A 23,792-nucleotide genomic window follows, 5' to 3' on the forward strand; every position below is an offset into this window, starting at 1 on the left:
GCTATTCCATTACAACCAGTACATTAGTAGATCGTTTACCCAGAAACATGAGTCAGGGTAGTTGCACGCTGTAGCTTAAAGTACACAGGTAAAATACTTTGTTTTTGAAGTGAAAAGCTTCACTAGGCTCATCAACACCGGCCTTCACGTGAGCCACACTACAAATTTGCCACAGCTGCGCATGCGCGAAACCGAGTGACGTCACGCGGAGCGCAGGTGGTCGCTGCTGCCGCAGCCGTCGTAGCCACCACGCGCTGACTCCGTCGTCTGACCGTGAAACTGAGTGACGTCACGCGGAGCGCAGGTGGCCGCTGCTGCCGCAGCCGTCGTCGCCGCCATGCGCTGCCTCCGTCGTCTGACCTTTCGCCATGGAAGGAGTAGAAGAAGGCCCGGAAGTGGTAGCGTGAGAGTTGGCTCAAAAGCATGAAGATATGAAAAGTGCTAGGCTAGACAAGCGGCTGAAACGCCAGAATCATGAAAGGCACGCCTTGCCTAAACGGCGGCAAAAGGATCAAAAACCAAACAAAACAAGTGAGCCGACGGCGTTCATAGAGTTCATTGGCGTTGGCAACTTTGCAAACTCCATTCATTTTCACGAAATAAAAGGCGCAAAACCGGTTCCGTGGGTCAGTGGAGACCTCAATCTCGCTTTTCGGTTTGTATCCTGGATTAGCTGGGCTAATCCATATTAATTTTGTTTCCCAAGTGCTGTTCATGTTTCATTCCGGCCTAACTGTGCATAGCAAAAATTCAAAACAATAGGTTTGTGGTTTGCAAAAAAAAAAAAAATCTAAGCATGCCTTGCCTTGCAGCATGCCTGTAGAAATGCAGTAAATGTTCAACCAGTCTTCCGTCACATCCTGTTACCTCTGCAGGCTTTTCACAAAGTTCAGGGAAGAAATAAATTGTAGAAATATTTTTCTTATAGATATAGCGCTGAAATTTTGTGATAGTAAGCAAAACTTTATTACTAATGGCCTTAAAAATTTACTAATGTGCGACGGAACACTTTTAGCACGTGTCCCATTGGTATCTTTTTGTTGTCCCTTTTGTTTTTTAACACCAGTTGCCATGTTTCAGCCACTTAATAAAAATTTTCATGTCACTCTAACAAGAAATTAAAAAAATTCTGCTCAAAGCAATCAGAGGGGCCGGTAAGCTAGCCCCCTAACTATGACATGCCATGCAGTCAACCAGTCGTGAGCACAGAGCAAGAATGGTCATGTCGCATGACATGCACAGATGCTGCTAGGGGTGGGAGAGGCTTCGATGCCAGCATCTCCACTAGACATGATAATGGAAGGGGCGAGAGCATGTGACATTGAAGCCAGTGTTCCCAGTCGTGTTGCAATGAGGCACGTTTCCTCTGCAGGTGTGCGCTGCTGTGGTCTGAGAGCTGTACTTTGGATTAGTTTTTGTGTTGGGAGCAGTGGGGCTGGGGGGCTTCACGTATCAGGCATTCGCATTAAAGCCCCACAATGAACTTATTGACATCGTTCTGTGGCACCACCTTGCGGCTCCGAAGGGCCATCGCTTCACTGGGTTTGCGACGAAATTGGGACCGGACATTCCCTCTTAGCAAACCAGATCTTCAAATTGACTGGTCTGATGCGGGCTGCCAGTTTGGATTACAGTAAAACCTCGTTAATTCTGAAATTCAGTTAATTCAGACTGCCGCCAGAGTTCTACCAAAGGACCATGCCAGTCTATGGCATCAGAAGCTCATTTATTCGGATGACACAGGGCTCACATCAGCTAATTCTGACAGGATGCCGAAGGGGCAATAGTCCAGATATTCGTCCACGGGCCTGAATTGCATGTTACATTGTCTACCAAGCCCCTCTGACATGCGCTCAAAGGCAGGCGTGTTGACAGCCAGCAGGTGCCCGTCGAGAGGCTGAGAGAAAGTCCAGCCATGTAGTTTTATTTTCGGAGCTTTGCCGTCAGCCCACGGCAACGGCACCAGTAAGCTGCATATATCAGTAAGCCAGCCCAGCCGTGCACCGCTTGGTACGACAAATGCCTTGTAGCTGATTCTCTTTTTTTCTTTTTCGAAGGAGACTTGCTGCTCCGATAGCAATGTGCGCTTCCCTCTCTTCCGTCCGCGTGGCATTTCCGTTCTTCTGAAGCACCGAAGCTCCACGCTCCTCACGTGCTGTTCGCTGTTTGCACGGTGAAGCCTCCTCACATGCGAAGCCACATGTGAAGAAGCTACTGCGCTACAGTGTCGTGCACTGCAAGAAGCCATGGAGACCCTTACTATTGCGGAGAAGTTCTGCTTCCTACACTCCCGATAGCGTGCAGCAAAACGAGGTAACAGTTGCCCAGATTCCCACCAAATAAATTTCGCTTTCATGCAAACTGTTTTTGGGAGTTTTGGGGAGCCATTCGATAATTCAACATTTGATAATTCGACATTCGGATAATTCAGATGTTTTTTCCACTCCCTTAAAGTCCGAATTGGCGAGGTTTTACTGTACGTGGTAAAATTTACAATAGAAATTATGCAACTGCAGAAATTTTGAATTATCCAGAATTTCTAATGAACCAAGTTCGAATTATTGAGGTTTTACTGTAGGTTGTTTGCAGTGGGCAGTTCAAGCCTTGCAAAGTAATGCTGGCAAATGCTCTGTTGAGGCACTGCTTGTTTCAAGGAAGTGCATCCATTGCAAAAAAAAAAAAGAGTGCACCTTAATTTCATTACTGCTCATATTCCACCAGCCTTGAGCCTAGTGACGTCAATTTGGCATCATGACTGAAAGCCTTGAATGGGGCCTGTAAGTGAGCTGGCGTAGGTAGGTGTCTTCTATTAACCAGAGCTTTATCCGGCTTGATTTGCTTCTGTAGTTTGGTTGTCTGCTTCATCTGGCACATTAAACTAGGGCCAGTTTACTCGAAGTGAAGGCTGAAGGGCAAAAACTCTGTCATGGCCTGGATGGTGTAAACTAACACTTGACAGGATGCCCACTTTTGCAGTAGCATGCTGCCGTTGGAGTGCCACTGTGGAATTAGAGGATGGTGCAGTTACTTGGCACACACTGTGGCAGCCACATTGTTGTATGACCCAGGCTGCTGAAAGCATGAGGTTCAGGGGAAAGCAGCCGAGCCCAAAAACTTGTGTAAAACACTTTTCTGTGGGCTGCTCAATCGGGCACTGCCCCATCACATGCTTGTGATCTGCGGGTTTGCAGTGTGACGTTACGATGTGCAGGTGTTTCTGAAAACAGTGAAAGAGCGGGAGAAGTACCGGGCCTGGAAAATGACACATGTGGATCCGCGCAATGCTTCTCGCACACCGTCAGCGAACAAGGAGCCAGCGTACCGGTTGCGCTACGACAACCCTGTCAATGCCTGTGAGTAGCATGTGCTCGGTGCCGTGCATTTGTCTCACTCTGGTCTCATGTGGCAGCTCCATCGCGGGACATTGACCGGCCCCGGCCGTGGGAGGAGGATGAGTTCGATCGAGGATCCAGCTACCGGTCATCCATGGGGCGCTCTGTTGGCACCACACCCACCTACAATGGTCAGTTTGGCCCAGCGTGGTGAATTGGCACATGTGGTAAAAATGGAAATGTGTGAACAAGAAGAGACAGGACTGCTTTTTGCATGCACTTACGTGAATGAGGGCATTAAATTGTCAGACCATCAGCCATTGCAGCCATTTTTAAGTATTTTGCATGATTTCCCTCACCCATCTTTTATTACCATTTGAAAAAGCAAGAAAACACAAAACCAATTTGTGAAATTATAGGGTGGTGTGTAATGGTAACTGCTTTTCTAATTTCTGCAGTGGTGTCATCCTTGCGCACAGTGCCCAAGCCAGGCTACGGTTTGGCAACCAAGTCAGCAACTCTGCCTGTGGGTGGTCGTGATTTTATGGTGAGCGCATGTGCGTGCTTCTGCCGGCTCACCCCTGCCCAGTGTTTGCACTCGCTGCAACAAGTGGTTTGTTCTGTCCTATGTCTCAGTGTAGGTGCCTTGAGAAGCAGCTAATCTGCATGTTATTAACATGACTGCGGTTGAATACTGATCAGAAGGATGATGTCTCAAGTGCAGTAATGTTTTATACCATGGGCACAGATATGTCATCTCTTTTCTCTAAGATGCCTGCTCTTATTTGCGTGCATCGTGTTGATGCATTTTCTGACACATCTGCCAAAGAAAAGGGTATCGCATCTGCCAAAATATCTCCTTTGCCAAGGGCTGATGAACGACAGCTTGTGGGAATTAAGAGCCCGTGCCGATGCTATGCATGAGTCTGGCGGCAACGTGTCGATAGCGTTCCATGCTATACAGCCATATTTTTGAACCACATAAGTGGCAGTTACTCAAGTAAAAGACGCTTGTGAAAATCACTGTTGGCTAAGAGCCACAGGAGCTGGTTTATGTGTTATGGGTCACTCTTGGAGGAGGTGGTTGGGGGGTAGCAATCCCATTTCAATCATTTTTTTTTTGTCCTTTTTTGTCGGTAAATGGGGTTTAGTGTGGTTTTCTTATGGGAAATTTTCACTTGGAAAGAAAGTCCCCCCCCCCCCCCCCATAAATCTGCCTCTGAAGAATCATGCAGAAAGTCATGAAGAGGGTTGCGCAGGTTTGGCGGCACGCTCTTTTAGCTGCCTAATGCTTTATCTCAATTCGGAGAAATTTGTCATCAGCACTGGCGACCACGCTCTAAAACAGAATGATATTGCATCACTTTTTGTGGTTCGATTTAGGCGCAATCAGATATTTTATTACCCGCTGTGAAATAGAACGCATATTTCTGTTTTAATGGTAGAGGGGGTACAGGGAAGGGAAAGAAGCGTTGACAACTCAATGTGTCGTTTTACTCTGCATCTGTACAGCACGATTCAAGCTTAACTTGGGTAGCACCGCTGTGAGCTCTAAGTGCCTGCAAGACAGGGCAATGCAGGGCTCATGTAGAGGATTTTGACAGACACGTGTATATCGCAATCAAAATTTTATGGGATGCATGTTCTTCGAAAAAAGTTTATCATAGCTCTGTCTCGTGACCCAGTTGCGTGGTATTGTTACCAGTGAGTAGAGCTTGCACGTCCCCTTATAGCTTGACACATTTTAAGTGACTGGATTTCGTGGCTATGCAGAAATAAATTTTTTGCTTGCACACTTGTTTCCCGTAGGCACTTCATTGTACTAGTACATTGTACAGTAGCTGAAGTAATTGGGGCGATAGTGACAGAAGGTAGTGGTGTGGAGGAATCGGACATCGGACCAGTAACAATAGAGAAAGTAAAGAAAGCCTTACAAGCAATGCAGAGGGGTAAGTGGCTGGTGAGGATTGGGTAACTGCCGATCTCTTGAAAGACTGTGAGGAGATTGGGCTAGAAAAGATTGTCACCCTGTAAAACACTATGCCTCATGACCTCGAGCAGACCGGAATCTTGCAAGGACACTTACATTATCTTAACCCATAAGAAAGAGAACGTCAAGGACTTGAAAAGTTACAGACCGATCAGCTTACTATTCATTGTTTACAAGGTATTTACGAAGGCAGTCTAGCAGAATTATAGCAGCCTTAGACTTCAGTGAACCAAAACACCAGGCTGGGTTTCGGGAAGGCTACTCAACAACAGACCATATTCACACTATCAGTTGGGTGATAAAGAGGCAGTATTTGACACAATCAGAAACTCAGCAGTCATGCAGACATCGTGGAACCAGTATGTAGAAGTGGCGTATATAAAGATACTAGAAAGTATCTATGGTGGCTGCATAGCCACCATAGTCTTCAGTAGGGAAAGTTATAAAATTCCGATCAGGAAGGGCGTCAAGCAGGGAGACATCATCTCTCCAGTACTATTCACCCCATGTTTACAGAAGGTATTCAGAGAACTAGATGGGGAAGAATTGGGAATAAAAGTTAATGGAGAAGAACCTTAATAATCGCCGATTTAGTGCGATGTCAGTGCACGTTAAAGAACCCCAGGTGGTCGAAATTTCCGGAGCCCTAGCTACACTACAGCATCCCTCATAGCCCGAGTCGCTTTGGGACATTAAGCCCCATAAACCAAGCGAAACTAATCTTCAATTTACTAATGACATGCCTTGCTAACTTAACTCAGGGGGTGATGTGCAAAGCATGACTTATGACCTAGACAGGCTAAGCAGAATGGAGGGTCTAAAAATTAATATGTAGAAATTTTAAGTAATGTTCAGTAGTCTCGGAAGGGCATAGGGTTCTTGAAAGACCGTTCCATTGCAATACGCATCGGCAAGAACGTGTCCACCACTTCACTGTAAAGAGGGATGTACCTCAAGGATCCGTGCTGGCCCCAGTATTATTTAACATTGTCCGGCTTACTTTGGCATGGCAACTGGCTACTATTCCAGATATATTTTATTTTATGTATGCGGACGATGTAATGGTCTGGTCAGTACACACGGACCTTACTCGTCAAGAACTAGGCCTTCAGACCACTCTGAACAAGACCTCTCAGTGGTTCACCAAGATTGGCCTGGAGAGCTGTCAGTTAAAAAGACAAACTTATTGGCTATCACAAACTGATAGGGTAGACACCGCCTTTTGCTCACACCTATACAGCTGTCCTTGAATGGCCAACTCCTTACTACAGCCTCGTCGATGCGGGTGGTAGGTGTCGACCTGGAGAGCTCTGGATCTGCAGCACCGTGGGTCCGATCTGTCCGACAGAAAGCCTCCAGTACGCTGCACCTATTTCGCCGTATTGCCCAGAAAAGTGGGGGTGCATGCTCTAATATGGCTCGAACGTTAGTTTGCTCTGTGTTGCAGCCTCGGCTTGTTTATCAAGCTCAGTTCCAACGCCTTACCCTGAGAGATTGGGACCGATTAGAAACAGTCAACAGAGAGGCCATGTGAGTTATCACTGGCCTTCCTTGCTTTGACCCCTCTTCACATACTACAAGCGAAAGCTCAGCTGAATACCATTGATGAGCTCGTGGAGCAGTGCCGTAATGCGCGCAACCTGAAAGTATCAGCAACCCCTGCAGCATCTGCCCTAGTAAATTACTTTGATCCCACTCATCCGCTTCTTCACGCAACGCCTTCGGAACCTCCTCCTTCGCAGCATCCCCAGGCCTCTGGCAACCGACCCTTAACAGAGCCTCCTCTCCCAGCAGACTCCATAGGTGCATTTCAAGCTTACGTGGACGCAGGCACAAAAGATCATATGTTGCACACTAGTCTTCTCTGTCGAGCTCTACCTAATGCACGCCAGACATGTTCCTACATCACAGGGGTGCCGCTTCCCTCTGTGATAGCAGAGCTCATTGCCATTCGTGACGGCTTGTCCACTTTAAAGAACCTCCTCTGTAGTCCACCGAACTGTCTTCTCCTGTATACCGACTCAACACAAGCAGTAGGGGCTCTACGGCGCGTTGCCTGTCCCTTGGGCAATGTTATCGATATGTGCTTCATCATGGAATTGTATCCATGCCCTGTTCGGGTTGTATGGGTTCGATGCAATACACACTATCTTAGGGAAGCGGATAGTGCGTCCCGTCCACTGCAAGTGCCATACCTGCTTCCTCTACTGAAATTATCAGCAGGAGATGCCGTACTGCCTAAAAAAGAATTTCTCCGCTTCTGCACGCCTGCTTTAATTCCACTGCATGGATCCAACCTTTCCGGCAGTTTAACTCGCCGTGAGGAGGTGGCATTGAGGAGAATCCGGGTGGATGCTTCGCTGATGCCTGCGGTCAGGGCCTCGTGGACATCACAGACCCCGCTTCTGAACTGCCCCTTCTGCCCCGTTTCTGCTACAGAAGCGACATTAACTCACTTTTGTGGGGTTTGATTTGGGGAGATATATACGTTCTCCCCACTCAATCGCGGCTGACACGGTTCAAAGCCGCCCTGACCCCACCCCGTGATCGCGTACGCTACCGAGCGCACGCCAACCACGGCGGGCCTTGCTCTGAGGGAACAAAGGGACGACACATTGGCTGACACAAACAGGCGTTTATTGCTACAGCAACAATAACGCCAGCTAGCAACAAGGTACGCTAATGAATCTAGGTCGTCCGACTCACCTGCCAGGTTCCGAGCGAATGTTCGCCCGCGCTAGGGCAAGGGATACTCCGAAGGCCGGACGGGATGAGTATGGGAGCCTTTCTCCCCGCCGCTTCCTCGCCCCACCGGGGAAGAGCGGACGTGTCGCTCGCGCCGACGATCCCAGCCGAAGAGCCCCATGGCCTCGCATGCGGGCTTCAGCAGTCTCCCGCGCAGCGACGCTGGCGCCCTTTCTTGCCAGTTAATGTAACTGACAAGGGAATGCGTTCATCCTCCGGGTGAGACTGCTGCTGCATGGTGCCTCGCGGGAAAGCAAACACAGGGGGCTGCAGGGCAGGTCCCCACACTTTATGTTGATTTTCCCTGGACTTCGGGAGCCACGCAAGCGACACCTCGGCATTCAGGGTTACCACCCCAGCTGACCACCGGATACTCGAATCTAGACCCATGGGCGCCAATACCGGGCCTTGTTGGCATTCATAGCCGACACCGGCCTGCACATGTATAACCCTCTTATGCCGAAAGGCATATTTGCGCAGTAAAAAAAAAGCATAGGATTTACGATAAGCAGTGAAGTGTTAGAAGTTGTCAAGGGATGCATCTCCTTAGAGCAGTTAGTAACCACTGACCCAAAGGAAAGTGAAATACTGTATAAACCCGTGTAAGGGCCACACTTTTGAAGGTGCGGCCAATACACAACTTAAAAAAGAACTTGTAATCACATTTTTTCCCTCAATTACCTAGTTCAAAACAGAGGGTACGGCCCATACACGGGTGCAGCCCCTACATGCGATTATACGGTAACTAGGAGAATTAGAATGGGGTAGAGTACATTTGGCAGCTACTCTCAGTTCATGAATAGGAGCTTGCCAGTATCCCTTTAGAAGGAAGTATGCAACGGTTGTATGTTGCCACTACTCACCTATTGGGCGGAGACTTGGAGGCTAGCGAAAAGGCTTGTTGAAGGTAAGTTGATGAGAGCGCATTGAGCTATGGAAAAAAAATGTCATAAAACAAAGAGACGAGAAGAGAGCAGAGTGGATGAGGGAACAAACATCAGCTAACGGCGTCCTAGTTTAAATGAAGAAGCAGAAATTGGCATGGGCAGGGCATGTAAGGCCAAGGCAAGGTAACCAATGGGCCTTTAGATAAGAAGGGCAGAACAGAGTCAGGTGGGCGGATGGCTGCAGTAGGCGGGATATGGGCAAGGCTGTTTTCCTGCAGTGGGTGATGACGATGAAGTGAAGCAAAAGTAGTTTGTCTTAAAATTTGTGTAGCAAGCCACTAGAGGCTTGAAATTTTTCAGCCTCGCGAAATTTTACTCTCATTACAGTGTTCTCACAAAGTGGCGTATAGCTCTGCGGATGCAGCAAAAAGAGGAAAAGGAAAATGCACAACGTGCTTGTGTTAAGATAGAAAGGCTGATAAATGTACTGTGCATTTATCATGCAGTGATAAAAAGCATGCATGGACCATTTTAAGGACACAGTGCACTTAGGCTTAGTGTTATGTCTTTTTAGCAATGACTTTCAAATCTGTATGAATAAGAGCGAATCACTCAAATTTTTATGCACAAAATAGGGGCTGTGCTTTCTTTGCATTAGGCTTCCTTTTGTACTCAGTGGTGTTCAGTAGTAGCAGTAAGAACAAGCACACTGCATTCTGTGTCATATTTAGCATGCAGTGCAGCCAAAACTGGCAGATATGTTCATGCTCAAAAGGTAGTTTGCCAGCCATCAGTGCAAAGTAGATTACTCAGTATCAGATGGAACAATGTCTGAACACCCAACTACCTTGACAAAGCAAGTATCTTTCATTGCACAAACGGTGTGCAAGTTCTGTAATTCACAGTGTCTAGCTTCACTTTCACTGCACTTTATTTCCTTAAAGACCCTCGTGTGAGGGTATTACATAAGGGGTGGGACACATATAGATTAACAACAGAAAAAGTACACAAAAATTGAACGAGTTATACAAAGAAAAATGATTATCGTGATGCAAGCAAACGCGTAATTTGGTTAAGAAACATAGTTTGGCCTGTAATGGCAGCAAGTTCATGGGGAAGGCCGTTCCAGTCGCTAGCAGTCCGGTGAAAGAATGATGAAGAAAAAGTTGTTGTGCGTGCTCGTGGCCGAGATACCTGCTGCTGATGTCCGGTGCGAAGAGAAAAGCGTGGTGGGGGAGGGCAGATATAGGGTTCCTGTAATAGCTCGGAATAAAAGAATTTATGAAATAGGGATAAACTAGTAATGTGGCGACGAAGTGCAAGAGTAGGTAGATTGATATGCTGATATCAAAAGAGTATGAGGAATGAATGAATCTAGTTGCCCTATTTTGAACTGATTCAAGTGAGTTAGTAAGGTATACTTGTTTCGGAGACCAGATGGGCGATGCGTATTCTAATTTTGATCGAACTAGTGATTTGTATGCGAGTAGCTTAGCATGCTGGGGGGGGGCAGAGTGGAGATGACGCTTTAAGAAGCCAAGCGTTTTGTTAGCAGATGAAATAATGTTCGCGATATGGCTATTCCACGTGAGGTCATGACTAAGATGAACACCGAGATATTTATATGATTGGACAGGGTCGATAGGAACGTTAGAGATAGAGTAGGGGAACAGGAGAGGATTACTGCTACGGTGGAAAGATATATACTTGCATTTGTTTATATTAAGTGTCATTAGCCAGTCGTTGCACCAGTTTTGTACCAGATTTAGGTTATCTTGTAGGGATTGCTGGTTAACGGAGTCAGTAACTGTTTTGTAAATAACGCAATCGTCGGCAAACATCCAAATATGGCAATCTAATTTCTGAGGTAGGTCGTTAATATAAATTAGAAACAAAAGAGGCCCTAGGACGGATCCTTGGGGCACCCCTGAGGAAACCGGTAATAAGTTAGACATTTGATTATTAATGACGGCTGTAGCTTTTCAGGAAAAGACATAGGAGTGCAAAAATACAAGCACAGACGTAGTGAGGGAACAGGACAAGCTCTAAAGCTTGTTGATAATGTAGTGCTGATCTCATTGCCTCACTATGTTCGTGTTTGTATTTTTGCGCTCCTATGTCTTCCTAAATATGCACCAACAAGCCCAGCTACAAGCACTTCTCTGGCATTTCATTTTGTACGGTCCCATGTTTTCATTCTACCCCTCACCGAGGCCTCGAGACTAGTAGGAGTGGTATGTAATGGAGTGATACGTGATGTAGTGATATAAGACATAGAGATGCACAGCAGAGGAGGAATACGCTATGAAGGGATATGTGATGGATGTGCTTTTGCATGTACACTACTCACTCAGCTTCCCCAGTGTTGCACGGTATGAGTGAAATAGGATGTATGTTTGTGCCACCGGCAACACCGACGTGCTAGACATGCAAAGTGCCAGGAAGGCAGGCGATGCGGGCCGCTGATAATTGCTTATGGCTAGTTTTTCTGTCAAGAAATCATGCCATTCGGTGCAGGCTGGATCGTATGGTCTCCAAGATTCAAATGTTGGTGAATGGTAATCTCTGAGGTCATGTATGCATGCTTCATTATTTGGAGTACAGATTATTTCAATATCATTATATGATGTAATGACTGAAATTATTTGCTAATTGTTTATTTATTTTATTTATCTAAAACACTGCGGGCTCTTACAATAGGCTCAAGCAGGAGGGGGCATAATTATGTTCACAGAAATCATCAAGAAGCATAAGCAATATAATTAACAAATCCAATGCAGCAGTATCAAAGGCAAATGTAAAATGCAAACTATTAATTTGAATTCTGTGTTCTCACACCCATATTTTAAAAATTTTTCTCTAGCTGACACAACTTGATAGCTAGATTTTGTTCAGATCGAGGGAGACGTTTGTGGAGAGCATTTACATCTTACTGCATATTTTACAGAAACGAGAGTTGAGCCAGAAGCAAAGCTTCCATTTAGTGACCATAATTTGGTGACCAGTGTGTTCTGGTAAATTTGGGAAGGATGTTTGTGCCTGCCACTTGGAGTAGTCTGCTCGCCCAGCATGCTTAGCACGTGTTGTGCCCGAGTGTGAAATGGTTTTCTGCAGGCCTGTTGTGATTTGCTTATGCTGTGCAGTGGACTAGCATGTGGTGGCTAATGGTGTGCAGTTTGTGTTATGTAAATGCCACATTCCAGGGAGCCATTGGGGCACAGCTTGTGAAGAGGCTCTTACTCTTGATGTTCTTTGCCACTTTGTTCAGGCTCAAGACTTGTCCTTCAGCAAGCTGGAAAAAACTCACAGCACAGAATTCAGCTGTGGCAAATCTGATGGTAAGGGCCTTAGTATCAGTTGTGAGTAGGGCGTATGGGCAGTGACTAACCATAGCTCTTTTGTTCTCAGTGTCTGGAGCTTCAGACCATGATGGGACAGCCATGGTAAGAGTTATTTTGTTCTCTTTGTTTGCAATGCTTAGGGGGTATGTCGGTATGTCATGATGTGCACAGCAAAAGGTGAAAAATTTTCTAATACAGAAAACAGTCATTATGACCTGTTTCAGAGTTATTATACTAATTCATAATACCGGGAGTTTTGGCAAACACTTAAAAAAATTCTTAAACATCGGAAGTTTGAAATAGTAAGAAGATATTCTCAGGAACAAATTGTCACCCACAGCACGTCAGTTAGTATATAAATCATAATTATGTCGATAATTTAAAAAAATCACTGATTAACACATTCAATTTTCATATTGCATCAATAATACTCAAATAAAGGAATTCCCAGAATATAAATACCCAGGCATAACGTTTACAAACACTCTTTCATGGTCCAAACACATTGAAAACATTTGCTCATCTGCCTCTTGAAAACTCGGCTTTCTGCGTCATGAGCTGAAAACAACACCTCCAGATTTAAAGGGTATTATGATGTTCCCGGGTGGCGGCACCGCCGCTCTAGTAGTGAACGAGACGAGACGGTCGTGCCATGCAGAAGACACCAGGTTTATTCACACTCGTGAATATAAAGGAAAGTCAAGGGGAGAGGGAAAGCATGATAGCGATCAAGGAAAGAGTGTGCACATGTGCACTAGAGGGAATGGCTTGGTCGTCCAGTTCATGGGTTACAGCATTTCTTCACCCTTAGTAGCCAAAACGCACGACAGGTTTCTTTGATCGCGCGGAGCGTCGTAGCTGTGGGGGTTGCGCTTCTGGTATTCTCTTGGATGTGTCAGCCAGCCTGGGGTCCTTTATAACCGGGGAACCTGGTGAAGGAGGCCTCGACAGGTCAACGGCTGCAGGGGTCTCAGCTGTGCTCCGTTTACGAACTTGATCCAAGTGGTGGCGGACAAGCCCGTCCGGAGTCTTAACATCCAGGAGGCGAGCGCCGGAAGTAGCTTCCATAGTGCCCGGGTACCACTTATCGCCGGCGCCGTAATTCCGCACATACACATAGTCACCCGGTGCGAAATTCCAGCCCGAATCATTCGCTGCTTTGACAGAAGGCTCTGGAAGGAAAAGACATGTCCAATCTTGTACGCAAACGGTACCCTAATAGCATCTCTGCAGGAGAAGGGCCTGCTTAGTGCGGTGCGTTTCGATAATTGCACAACAGCCGGGCCAACGACGTTACGAGGCAAACGCCTCTTATCTTCTTCAAACCTTCTTTGACTGTGCGCACGGCTCGCTCGGCTAGGCCATTACTTTGGGGGTGATAGGGAGGTGTTCGAATATGTGCGATTCCATTGTGCTGCATAAACTGCTCGAACTCCCATGCTGTGAATGGCGTCCCGATGTCAGACACCACCGTGTGGGGCATGCCAAAACGGCTAAATATTGTCTTCAGGGCATTTATTGTGCTGTGAGAGTTTGCCTGCGACACTGGAACCGCCTCAATCCACTTTGTGTGGGAATCGACGACAACCAGTATCATTTTCCCCTTGATTGGTCCGGCATAGTCGATATGCAAACGCGACCACCTTTCTCGTGTATCGGGCCAATTTACTGGTTCTTTCGCCGGAGGCATTGGTGATGATTGCACGCAGTTGTGGCATGTCGCAGCAATGCGCTCGATGTCTTGCTCTAAGCCGGGCCACCAAAATAATGACCTGGCTTTTGCCTTCATAGCGGACACACCCTGGTGAGCTGCATGTAGTAGTCTTAGCAGCTTCCCTCGCGCATCTGTTGGCACTACAAAGCGATGACCCCAGTAGAGCATTTCCTCAGTAACAGACAGCTCATGCCGCTTTTTGTAGAAATCTGCAATTTCTGTTGTTTCCATGTCAAAACTGTGCGGCCAACCTTCCCGTGTGCACTTGCGTACCTGTGATAGTACCTCATCATTGACGGCGAGTGCTTGAAGTTCCTTTAATGGCACGGCTGGCTGGTCCCACTGGTCCAGAGTCAGTACGATTTGGGCCTCGTCTTCCTGGTCCGCTTCCTTGTGCAATGGTTGAGGTAGACGGCTCAGAGCATCGGCATTGCACATGAATTTTCCAGGCTTATGTTGCAACCGATATCGGTAGGCCCCGAGTATGATGGCCCATCGCTGAATGCGGGCAGCGGCCATAGCCGGCGTTTGCCGGTCCGCTCTTAGGAGACCCAACAATGGCTGATGGTCAGTTACCAGTGTGAATTGCCTGCCCAGCAGGTAATCTCGGAATCTCGTGACATCGTAGACAAGAGCCAATGCCTCCCGTTCTATCTGTGAATAATTCTTTTCTGCGGCAGTCAGCGTCAGAGATCGGTATCCTAAGGGCTGATACTGTCCTTCAATTCGATGGAGTAGGGCCGCTCCCACACCGTAGGGTGACGCATCACACTCCAAAAATAGCTCTCTTTCAGGGTCGAAGTGAGTCAGCACCGGAGCGGAACACAAAGCGGCTTTAGCTTTCCGGAATGGATCATCTGCAGGCCCATCCCAAGACCATTTGGATTTCTTTTCCAGAAGTCGGTATAAGGGGCTGAGAAGCGTGGACAGATTAGGCAAGAATTTGTTATAAAAAGTCAGCATGCCCAAAAAGGACCGCAGCTCCGTAACATTCCGAGGAGTCGGAGCCAGCTGAATTGCCTCGACGTTCTTCTCCGACAGGTGCAAACCTGCCGCGTCAATTCTATGTCCTAGATACGCAACAGACGCCTCGCCTAGTCGGCACTTGTCTGCCCGGAGCTTGATGCCGTATTCTCTTAAACGCTGCAGAACTGCTTGCAGGTTCGTATTCGGCTTGTCATTCGCATCTGCTATTAGGACGTCATCCAAGTAGGCTTGAACCCCGGGAAGGCCTTGCAGGACATACTCAATTGTTCTTTGAAAAATCGCAGGTGCGGATGCAATTCTAAATGGCAGTCGATTGTAACAGAAGAGGCCCTTGTGAGTGTTTATAACCGCTAATTTACGCGAATCGTCGTCTAGAAGGATTTGGTTGTAGGCATCGCATAAATCCAAGATGCTAAACTGCTGTCCACCGCGAAGTGTTGCGAAAATGTTGTCTACTACGGGTAGCGGATACCTTTCCATTTCACAGACTGGGTTCAGGGTTACTTCAAAATCACCACAGATGCGAACTGTTCCATCGCTTTTCAATACGGGAACCACCGGGGTTGCCCATTCTGCATAGGAAACAGGCGGATTGATGCCCATGGCTACGAATCGGTCTAACTCGGCGGAGACCTTATCTAGCAGTGCGAATGGAACGTTTCTTGCCTTGCAGAACCTTGGTGTTGCTCCGTCCTTGTAGCCGTGCAGGTGGCCCCTTGATAAGTCCCACGCCCTCCGTGAAAAGGTCAGCGTACTGGTCCATCACAGGTGCAGCTTCTTGACTTTCCAGCTTCAATTCGGCTGACTGCGACACGATGTGAAGAAGTGGTGCCCCTTGTATCGCGAGTTTCTGCAATAAGTCACGGCCGCAAAGGCTGGGACCTTCGCAGTTTAACACTACGAGCTTGGAGTCAACAGTCACTGACTTATAGGAAGCTCGCATTTGCAGAACGCCAAGCACTGGTAGCTTTCCAAGATAGCATGAAAGGGTCAACGCAGCCTCACAAAGCGGTGGCCATTTATGACGATGGGCTTCGTATATTGCTTTGGGCACCACGCAGACAGGCGAGCCTGTGTCGATTATCATCTTCAGTGAAATTCCATTCCACGTGACAAGCTTCCGTAGGGGCGGAACCATACGTTCATTACTTTTCACTGACCATAACTGCAATGCATTGCTGCCGCTATCTTCACTTTCCGCTGAACCTTCGGTTATCGCCAAGGATCGGTGGGCGGAAACTGTTCGAGAGCATACTCGCGCAAAGTGACCTTGTCGCCCGCATTTGTAACATCGGCGCATTCGCAGCGAGCACGCAATGGTCTAATGCCCCGGTCTGCCACAGCAGCTACATTGTTGTGATAACATGCTCGGCTTATACCTTATTATTGTGGGTTCCCCTTTCCGCTGAAAGTTGAGCCCACAGACGGCGTCACCTTGCCTGTCCATCTGTATCGAACCAAGCTCTGCACTTTCTGCTGCTAGAGCAAGTGCTTCAGCTTCCGAATGAGTCAAGTCTTTCTTCGCTAGCAGCTGTTTCTGCAAGTTTCTCGACCGCACTCCGCAAACGACGCGATCCCTCAGCATTCGCTGCCGCATCGACGAGAAGTTGCAGTTATGGGCTAGCCTACGAATCTCGACGATAAACGCCTGCATAGACTCTCCTTCTTGCTGGTTTCGGTGAAAGAACTTGAAACTTTCCGATATCTCGTTAGGTGACGGATCATAGTGCTCATTCAATGTTGAAACGACTTCTTCATAGCTCAGCGAGCTCGGTTTTCTCGGTGCTACTCTACCGCAAAGAATCTCAACGGTCCTTGATCCTAACGCTGCAACCAACAATGCCCTCTTCTTGGCGTCGTCTGTAAACTCGTTTGCTTCAAAGTAAGCGTCAACTTTTACGAGATACACTTGCCACTTATCTGTGTCCTCTCAGAAATCCGGAAGCTTGAGGGCCATGACTGAGGTTGGGCCGATGGGTGTCTTTGTTTCGTGGCTGGTACCCAGCAGCTGTAGCGTATCGGTGGGAATTCTCGCCGCCAGTGTTACGATGTTCCCGGGCGGCGGCACCGCCGCTCTAGTAGTGAACGAGACGGTCGTGCCATGCAGAAGACACCAGGTTTATTCACACTCGTGAATATAAAGGAAAGTCAAGGGGAGAGGGAAAGCATGATAGCGATCAAGGAAAGAGTGCGCACATGCGCACTAGAGGGAATGGCTTGGTCGTCCAGTTCATGGGTTACAACAAAGGGACACTAAGGAGAAATTGAAATTGGCTTGTATCGATAGAATACCAATACCACCACAGGCAAATCTCACAAGTACAAGCGTGGTGACGTCATAGGACAAGAGACGCCACCTTGGAGGAGTTTTCCTTCCTACATGGTGCCGCGAATCTCTGAGGCTGACAAAGGAAGGTTGCGTGGTTCAATATTGAAGTAAGCTTTGTTTTAAAACCGATAGTGCACTTTAATCACACAAGGAAGGCAGACAAACGACAACCTGAATGTTGGAAGCAAAGAAAACCGATGCTTGGCGGCACCACAGGCGGCCAGGAGAGTTTCGATTTGTTATGGCGCTTCACGCCTATGAGCTGTGCGTGCCCCGTGGTTTTGTTTTTGACGCACCTCGATTTACAAGCGCCGAACAGCAGAGGAACTCCAAGTGCCGCTTCAAGTGCTGGTTAACCTTTGAAGGAGCCTGTTAAGGCTGGTCGGATGATCGCCACGGTCGATTAAAAACTATGATGTCACGATGGTTGGTGATCGTACAAGGCAGTTCGCAGTATAAAGAGCACTTGTGTCTTCGCACGATCGCCCGGCGAAACATTCCCGGCTGTGCCAGTCAACTTCAAACTACTTAACGGAAATTGTTTATTAGGGACGGGAGACAAGGTACAGGGCAGTTAATAAAAATTGCTGATGACCTAGCTCTGTTAGGCCAGGATATACATAGCGAAAGCGCGGAGATTTCTGCATCGGAAGAGTCCATTCGCTAGATGCGCCTTTATTGATGGTTACACCTTGAGCCGTCGTGGCGGAGTGGTAGCGTCTCCGCCTCAAACTCGAAAGGCCCTGGTTCGATTCCGAGCCTCGGCACAGGATTTTTTTTATTCAGTGAGTGGGCGGGGGGTTTCAGTGGCTCCCATAGATGCCGCCACCGAATACGTTGGTTAGCGGGTAAGCGCAGGCTCTGTTAAGGCGCGTTTATGCTCTGGCGTAACGCAGGCGCACGCGCTGCACGGCGACGTCACGTTGGTCAAAGCGAGACCCTCTATACTCCAACTGCGCTTGACCGCCGACGCGTTTGGCGGCTTCAGCGCACTCTGACCGCACTGGCGGAGACTTGGAGTATGTCTCTATTTCGTGCCGAGTGCGCCAGCCACCGCCGGCCCGGCCAGACTGACCCGGCTCCGCGGCGAGGTGCGCGTTGTGACGTAATTCAGTAGCTTCGGCAGTTGGGTGGAGCTGTTCTTTTCGAGCTCTCGGCTAATTTAATACATTCACAGTACACATCTGAAGGTACCTGCAAGTGGGTGAGAGAGCCCGATCCAGTGGACCCGTTGGATCTAGCGGAAGCCGTTGAAGCGTCGTGCACTGGCTTTAGTTTCAAGCCGCCAACTTTAAACGCGACCGCCCTTGAGCACCCATCCGTATTTTGCAGCAAAAAAGTAAAAAAACTTGGCCCTTCCACGCCGTTCAAGGAATCACAATCCGTTGGCCCCAAAGCCCCGGCTAACCCCCGATGGGCGCAACGCACCGACCTTGTCCTGGCCCCTCACAACTCCCCGCACTGAGGTTATGATATTTAGTTTGCAACGGCTGCTCACTGAGGAAGGGGGAGACAACCCGCCGGTGCCTAACCTAACCGTGCTCCCTCAAAAGCAGCGCACGCTCTGTGGGGCTGAGGTCTCTGAAATGCAGGCCGGAGTTTTTGCGAGAACTATGTCGTCGGGTTCGGGAACGGGATCCATCGTAACGCTGGCAAGATGCCGGTGCAAACATAAACGAAGCGACGTTAGCGATCCCCCGATAGATGCCTTCAACGTGCGGCGGCGGTATCTTTCATTTCGGCAGCTGCTAGACCGCACCGCTAGCTGCCAGAAATCACGGAGTCTGCGTTTACGCCACGTTTCACGTCACTCCGTCCTGTTACGTCATAAGAGTTCTCCGTGACGTCATAAGAGTTTTCGAGTTTGAATCGGAGCGGCGGGAAAATCTTTTTCAACATCGAATCCAAATTTTTTTGAAATAAATGCATCTTTCGCTCCTGGACAAGCGGCAACATAGCCATGAAATGCCGAACTCTCAGATTTTGCTAACAAAAAAAAAATCTGATAGAGTTCTCCTCAGTGTCCCGCGGAACTTACATATTGCCAAAATTAGAATACATTACCTGCCGCGGTGGCTCAGTGGTTAAGGCGCTCGTCTACTGATCCGGAGTACCCGGGTTCGAACCCGAAAGCGGCGGCCACGTTTCAATGGAGGCTAAACGCAAAAGGCACTCCTGTGCTGTGTGATGTCGGTGCACGATAAAGATCCCCATGTGGTCGAAACTATTCCGGAGCCCTCCACAACGGCACCTTTCTTCCTTTCTTCTTATCTTTTCCCTTACGGTGCAGTTCTAGTGTCCACAGAGATATGTGTGACAGTTACTATGCTATTTCCTTTCCTCAAACACCAATTTATTATTTATTTAATATACATAACAATAGTATTGGATCCCTTTTACCTAAAGGATAAACATATATACTTGAAATGGTTCAGAGATTAGCAGTACAGTTCATTTTTAACAATTTCAGATCCGCTGATTCCCTGTCACAACTAATGGCTGACAACCATATCCTTACCTTAGAATCACGAACAACTATAGCATGATTTAAATTTCTTTTCGCAACGTATAACAGGTCGCTGGAATTTAATGGATGACGATGCATTCAACCTTACCTGCCACATGCGTCTAGGCACCGCCGTGCTCACAATTTGCTGCCTTTCCACGCACGTGCTAGCTTGTTTAAATTTTTTTTTTTTCCTCGTAGTTTCTCATGGAACGGTCTCTTTTCCTTAAATTTTTCCACAAATAATTTTGACCAGGCGTTACTCATGCATTTTGCTTCGTAATCTTCAGTGCTGTTTTTCCCTCCTTTCACCCCGTTATCCTTACTCTGCGGGGTTCCTTATGCAAGTGCATTTTGTTCTGATTACGAGAGAGCCATCATTTTGCAATAATGACATGCAAACTTGTTCATTTTTACTCTCTTTTTCTTTTCTCTGTTGCATATGCCAAGCACAAGAGCATGTGTATTCTTTAATGTTCATGAAAAGAAAATGTTTGTGTACAAAAACACCCACCTGCTTGGTCTTCTTGAAGACCGCAGTATCTGTAAATGATAATAATAATAATAATAAATTAACACTGGTTGGTGGTTAGTGCCAGTGGGTAATTTGAAGCCATGGACAGGACAAGTGATATTGTTTGTAAAAAGTTTGCAGCTAAACCAGTCCAAGATTGTTTAGTCATTTTATTGGAGCATATGAAACCGAAAGACCCCATTGGGTTTGAGAATGGTAAAGTGGTATTGGATGAAGCTGGAAATGAAGAAGGCTGCAAGTATCTGTCCAAATTGATATTACAGAAGTGCAAAAAATACGGGGGCAAAGGGATCACTTGACATAGACATGTGCTAGTTCGAAGTGTTTTATTTTTTGCAATCCGGATCACTTGTTGCACAAGGCCGCTCGGATCATCTGAAGTGTGACGATGCCATTACGGCTGACTATGGCTCCACAATGATGCAGTCATCTGTGGAGGTTAGTTCACAAGGTAGCTGTCTGCTGCGTATATAAAGCAGAAGCAGCAAAAAGACTTTTTTACCAGAAGTCACCACTGATCGATTCTTGGTAGTTTGTCGCAATGATTAGCAACATGTAGCCTGTTAAAAAGTGTTGTATACAGCACGGGGGTCAGCAGAAATACCAGCATAGATGATAGACTTTCAAGGGGGTGGTGTGGTCATGAAGGGTACAGTGAAACAAAATTTTTGAAGAAAAAAGTAGAACATTGTTCATTGTGTGCTTATTGTGTGCTTGTGTGCTGGTTGAAGTAGCGGGACAGTTAGCTGTAGCCTTGGTGATGCCATATTGCTGGCATGCTTGTGATGGGTGTGAGCGTTGGAGATGCGCATGCTGCTAATACAAAAGAGATGGCAGGTCACTGATCAGATTTTATAGTGTGGTATATGTTAAGGAGCTTAGAAAGAATGGTGACATAGAAGAGGTACAGCCAAACGTTGATATAGCGAACACGGATATTACGAATTATTGGCTATATCGAACTCTTCATAAATAATTTTTGGCAAACGCATGCAATTGCTACTTTATATATCGAACGCGGTTGGCCATGAAACGGATATATCGAACTCCCCAGCGCCAAATTCTGCCCGTTCGGATGGCAGGTGGCAGTCTTCACTGCACTGCACAAGTGACTGGTGGTGATGCGGCAAGCGTTTGTGCCAAGGTTTGCACTTTTATCTCTCACTCGCCAACAACGGCGTGTAGGTTTGTAGTCCGGCAGTCAGCACGCATTCACACCTCTGGCATCCGTTGACAGTTCCCTCGAAGCAGCAGCACAGGCGGTTGTAATCTTGTAGTAACAATCTTGCACTCACGTCTGCTGTCGCGGAGGTGGTGTAGGCAGCAGTAGCTTTCGCTCTGACGTATTGCTTTCCGCGCAACACAACTGTGATGCAGGGGGAAGCCATCATAGTCGGCCCTCAACCTGCGTTTTTGGTGCTGTGCGGAAAGCCAACCTAGCGGGCGCTCAGGTTTTTGTGGCCTTCGGAATAGCCGTGAGCGCCTTCGCAAAACCGCGGAAACCTGGGAAAACGTCTGTTTCTCTAGTAAGGATCGCCAGAAAAGCTGTCCTTTCAATGACTAAGTTGCGCCGCTCTTGTTTCTGACGAAGTTTTATATTGCGAATTTCTGCTATAGCGAACTATTTCACGACTTTTTACTTGTTCGCTATAACGAGGTTTCATTTCTACATCTGAATTTTTGCCGAAGCTGTGCCCTACGGGGCTTTGTATTTTTTCTGCTACTGCGTTTAGCTTGTTGCAGTGACGTTATGTGCCTGTAGTCCTTTGGCAGTGCCAGACATTGTGCAGTGTGCTTTGTATTGGTAAAGCACTCCGGATGCATGGCTATATGCTCAAGTGCAATTATTGGTGGTCGCAGTTTTATGTCATATACATTCATGGGGCCTTGCAGAATCACAGCACAAGTGCCGTCCTTCGATCAACACCATTCTCAGATGGCTACTCAGGCTTTCGATACGCCTCTTACAGTCCGCACCTGAGGCGATCGATGCCAAATGTCAACTGGCACCTGTCTACTGATCCTCCAAAAGTAAGATTTCCGACACTATTTCCAGGCGGTTCCAAGAGTAAAGTTCTCTTTGAAGCACTGATTGTGTTTGTGTTTAAAATTATGCAATTAAACTTTGATTTAACAGTGTTGGTAAAACCTGCAGTTTACTTCGTTATATTGAAATTTTGCTACACTGAAATCTGTCTTAGCATGCTAAGAATCCTCCAAAATGCATTGCAGGTTACTCTTGGGAACACCCTTTATTTATGCCCTTTCTTCACCATCAGCAATGGTGTTACATGTCATTTGTATGCCCATTGGGATTGCTTTGAGTCAACGTGAGGTCGCAACTCGCCTCAGCATGTCTGTAGCGTCGAGCACTTCGAGGGTGATGGGGACGATGCACTTGTCTTGAGCTTTGGTTTTGCTGTCATCGTCATCCTCTTGTGAGCGCCCAAGCACACCGCCAACACGAGGACACGTTTCATTGCTGTTGCCGCTGCTACCCGTCATAGTGGCATAGCCGCTCGATCTCCCGTAGAAGCGGCTCGCCAAGTGCGCCGCGTTGCTGGTGATCATGAAAGTATCAGTTTGCGCCGCGGCGGCAGCCGTGGTGCTAGCTATCGGTGAAAGAGTCGATGCGCTGGCGGCGAAGCGACCGCATATGTAACCAAATTATCACCTTTAATTTCACAGTATGCAGTGTGATTCCCAACACGGCTTGTTCTAGTGCGTGAAATGTCTCCTGAAATCCTGCCAGATCGTTGCTTGTCATTAGCATAGTTATTGTGATTTGGCGAAAGTAGATTTCTACTTGTACATTTCAGGAGATGTAATTTAACGCCTTGTATTATTTATTGATGCTGTTTAGAGTACCCTCGCTAAAGGTTTGTCTTTTATTTACTTTTCAGAGAATACACCTATTTGTTTTTTTTTCGTGGTCAAAAGCACGTTTTTATATAACCCAAGTTATATATTTTTGAGTACTGCAGACGTCTGTAAATGATGGCGAGCAGTAATGTAGCTTTCCGGAAATAATTTCAGCCAATTAAGCGCTTATGTTAGGAACCAAGTGCTAAGTTCATGTTGTTCATTAGCGCAGGCTTTTTTTCCCCCTCTCTTTTATCCTTATTTTTTTAGTCTTTAAGCTGATATGCTTTAATAGCAAAACACTCGTCCTCAGCATGGCTTTCCTCTACATCTGGCAGCACTCTGCGATGTTCGCTTTCCCCATTTTCCACAGTCACACCTGCATGTCTACTTTTCTCCTCGGCTTTCAGCGCTTTTAGTATACCTTGTTAGATGCACCGACTGCATGAGATGTGAGAGCGTCAGATAGTGTTCTTTGCACTGGTCATTTGTATGTCGGGTACAAATTGAAACTGTCGGAACTGCCGGCTTCAGCACCTTGTGCTTCATTCTTTTCCTGTAGTC

General features: G+C 47.2%; 1 protein-coding gene across 1 annotated transcript in view; it reads left to right on the forward strand.

The window, feature by feature from the left end:
- The window catches only part of LOC144112432 (actin-binding LIM protein 2-like), a gene marked incomplete at its 3' end in the record, with an annotated part of 99,024 nt that overhangs the window by 70,387 nt on the left and 4,845 nt on the right, over positions 1-23,792 (forward strand). The window contains 6 exon segments of the mRNA XM_077645272.1: positions 3,212-3,353; positions 3,410-3,523; positions 3,791-3,879; positions 12,223-12,292; positions 12,363-12,397; positions 22,260-22,397. Coding sequence (XP_077501398.1) covers positions 3,212-3,353; positions 3,410-3,523; positions 3,791-3,879; positions 12,223-12,292; positions 12,363-12,397; positions 22,260-22,397 — 588 coding nt within the window.

The sequence above is a fragment of the Amblyomma americanum genome, chromosome 1 (assembly GCF_052857255.1).
Source record: "Amblyomma americanum isolate KBUSLIRL-KWMA chromosome 1, ASM5285725v1, whole genome shotgun sequence".
In the NCBI taxonomy this organism is placed as follows: Eukaryota; Metazoa; Arthropoda; class Arachnida; order Ixodida; family Ixodidae; genus Amblyomma; species Amblyomma americanum.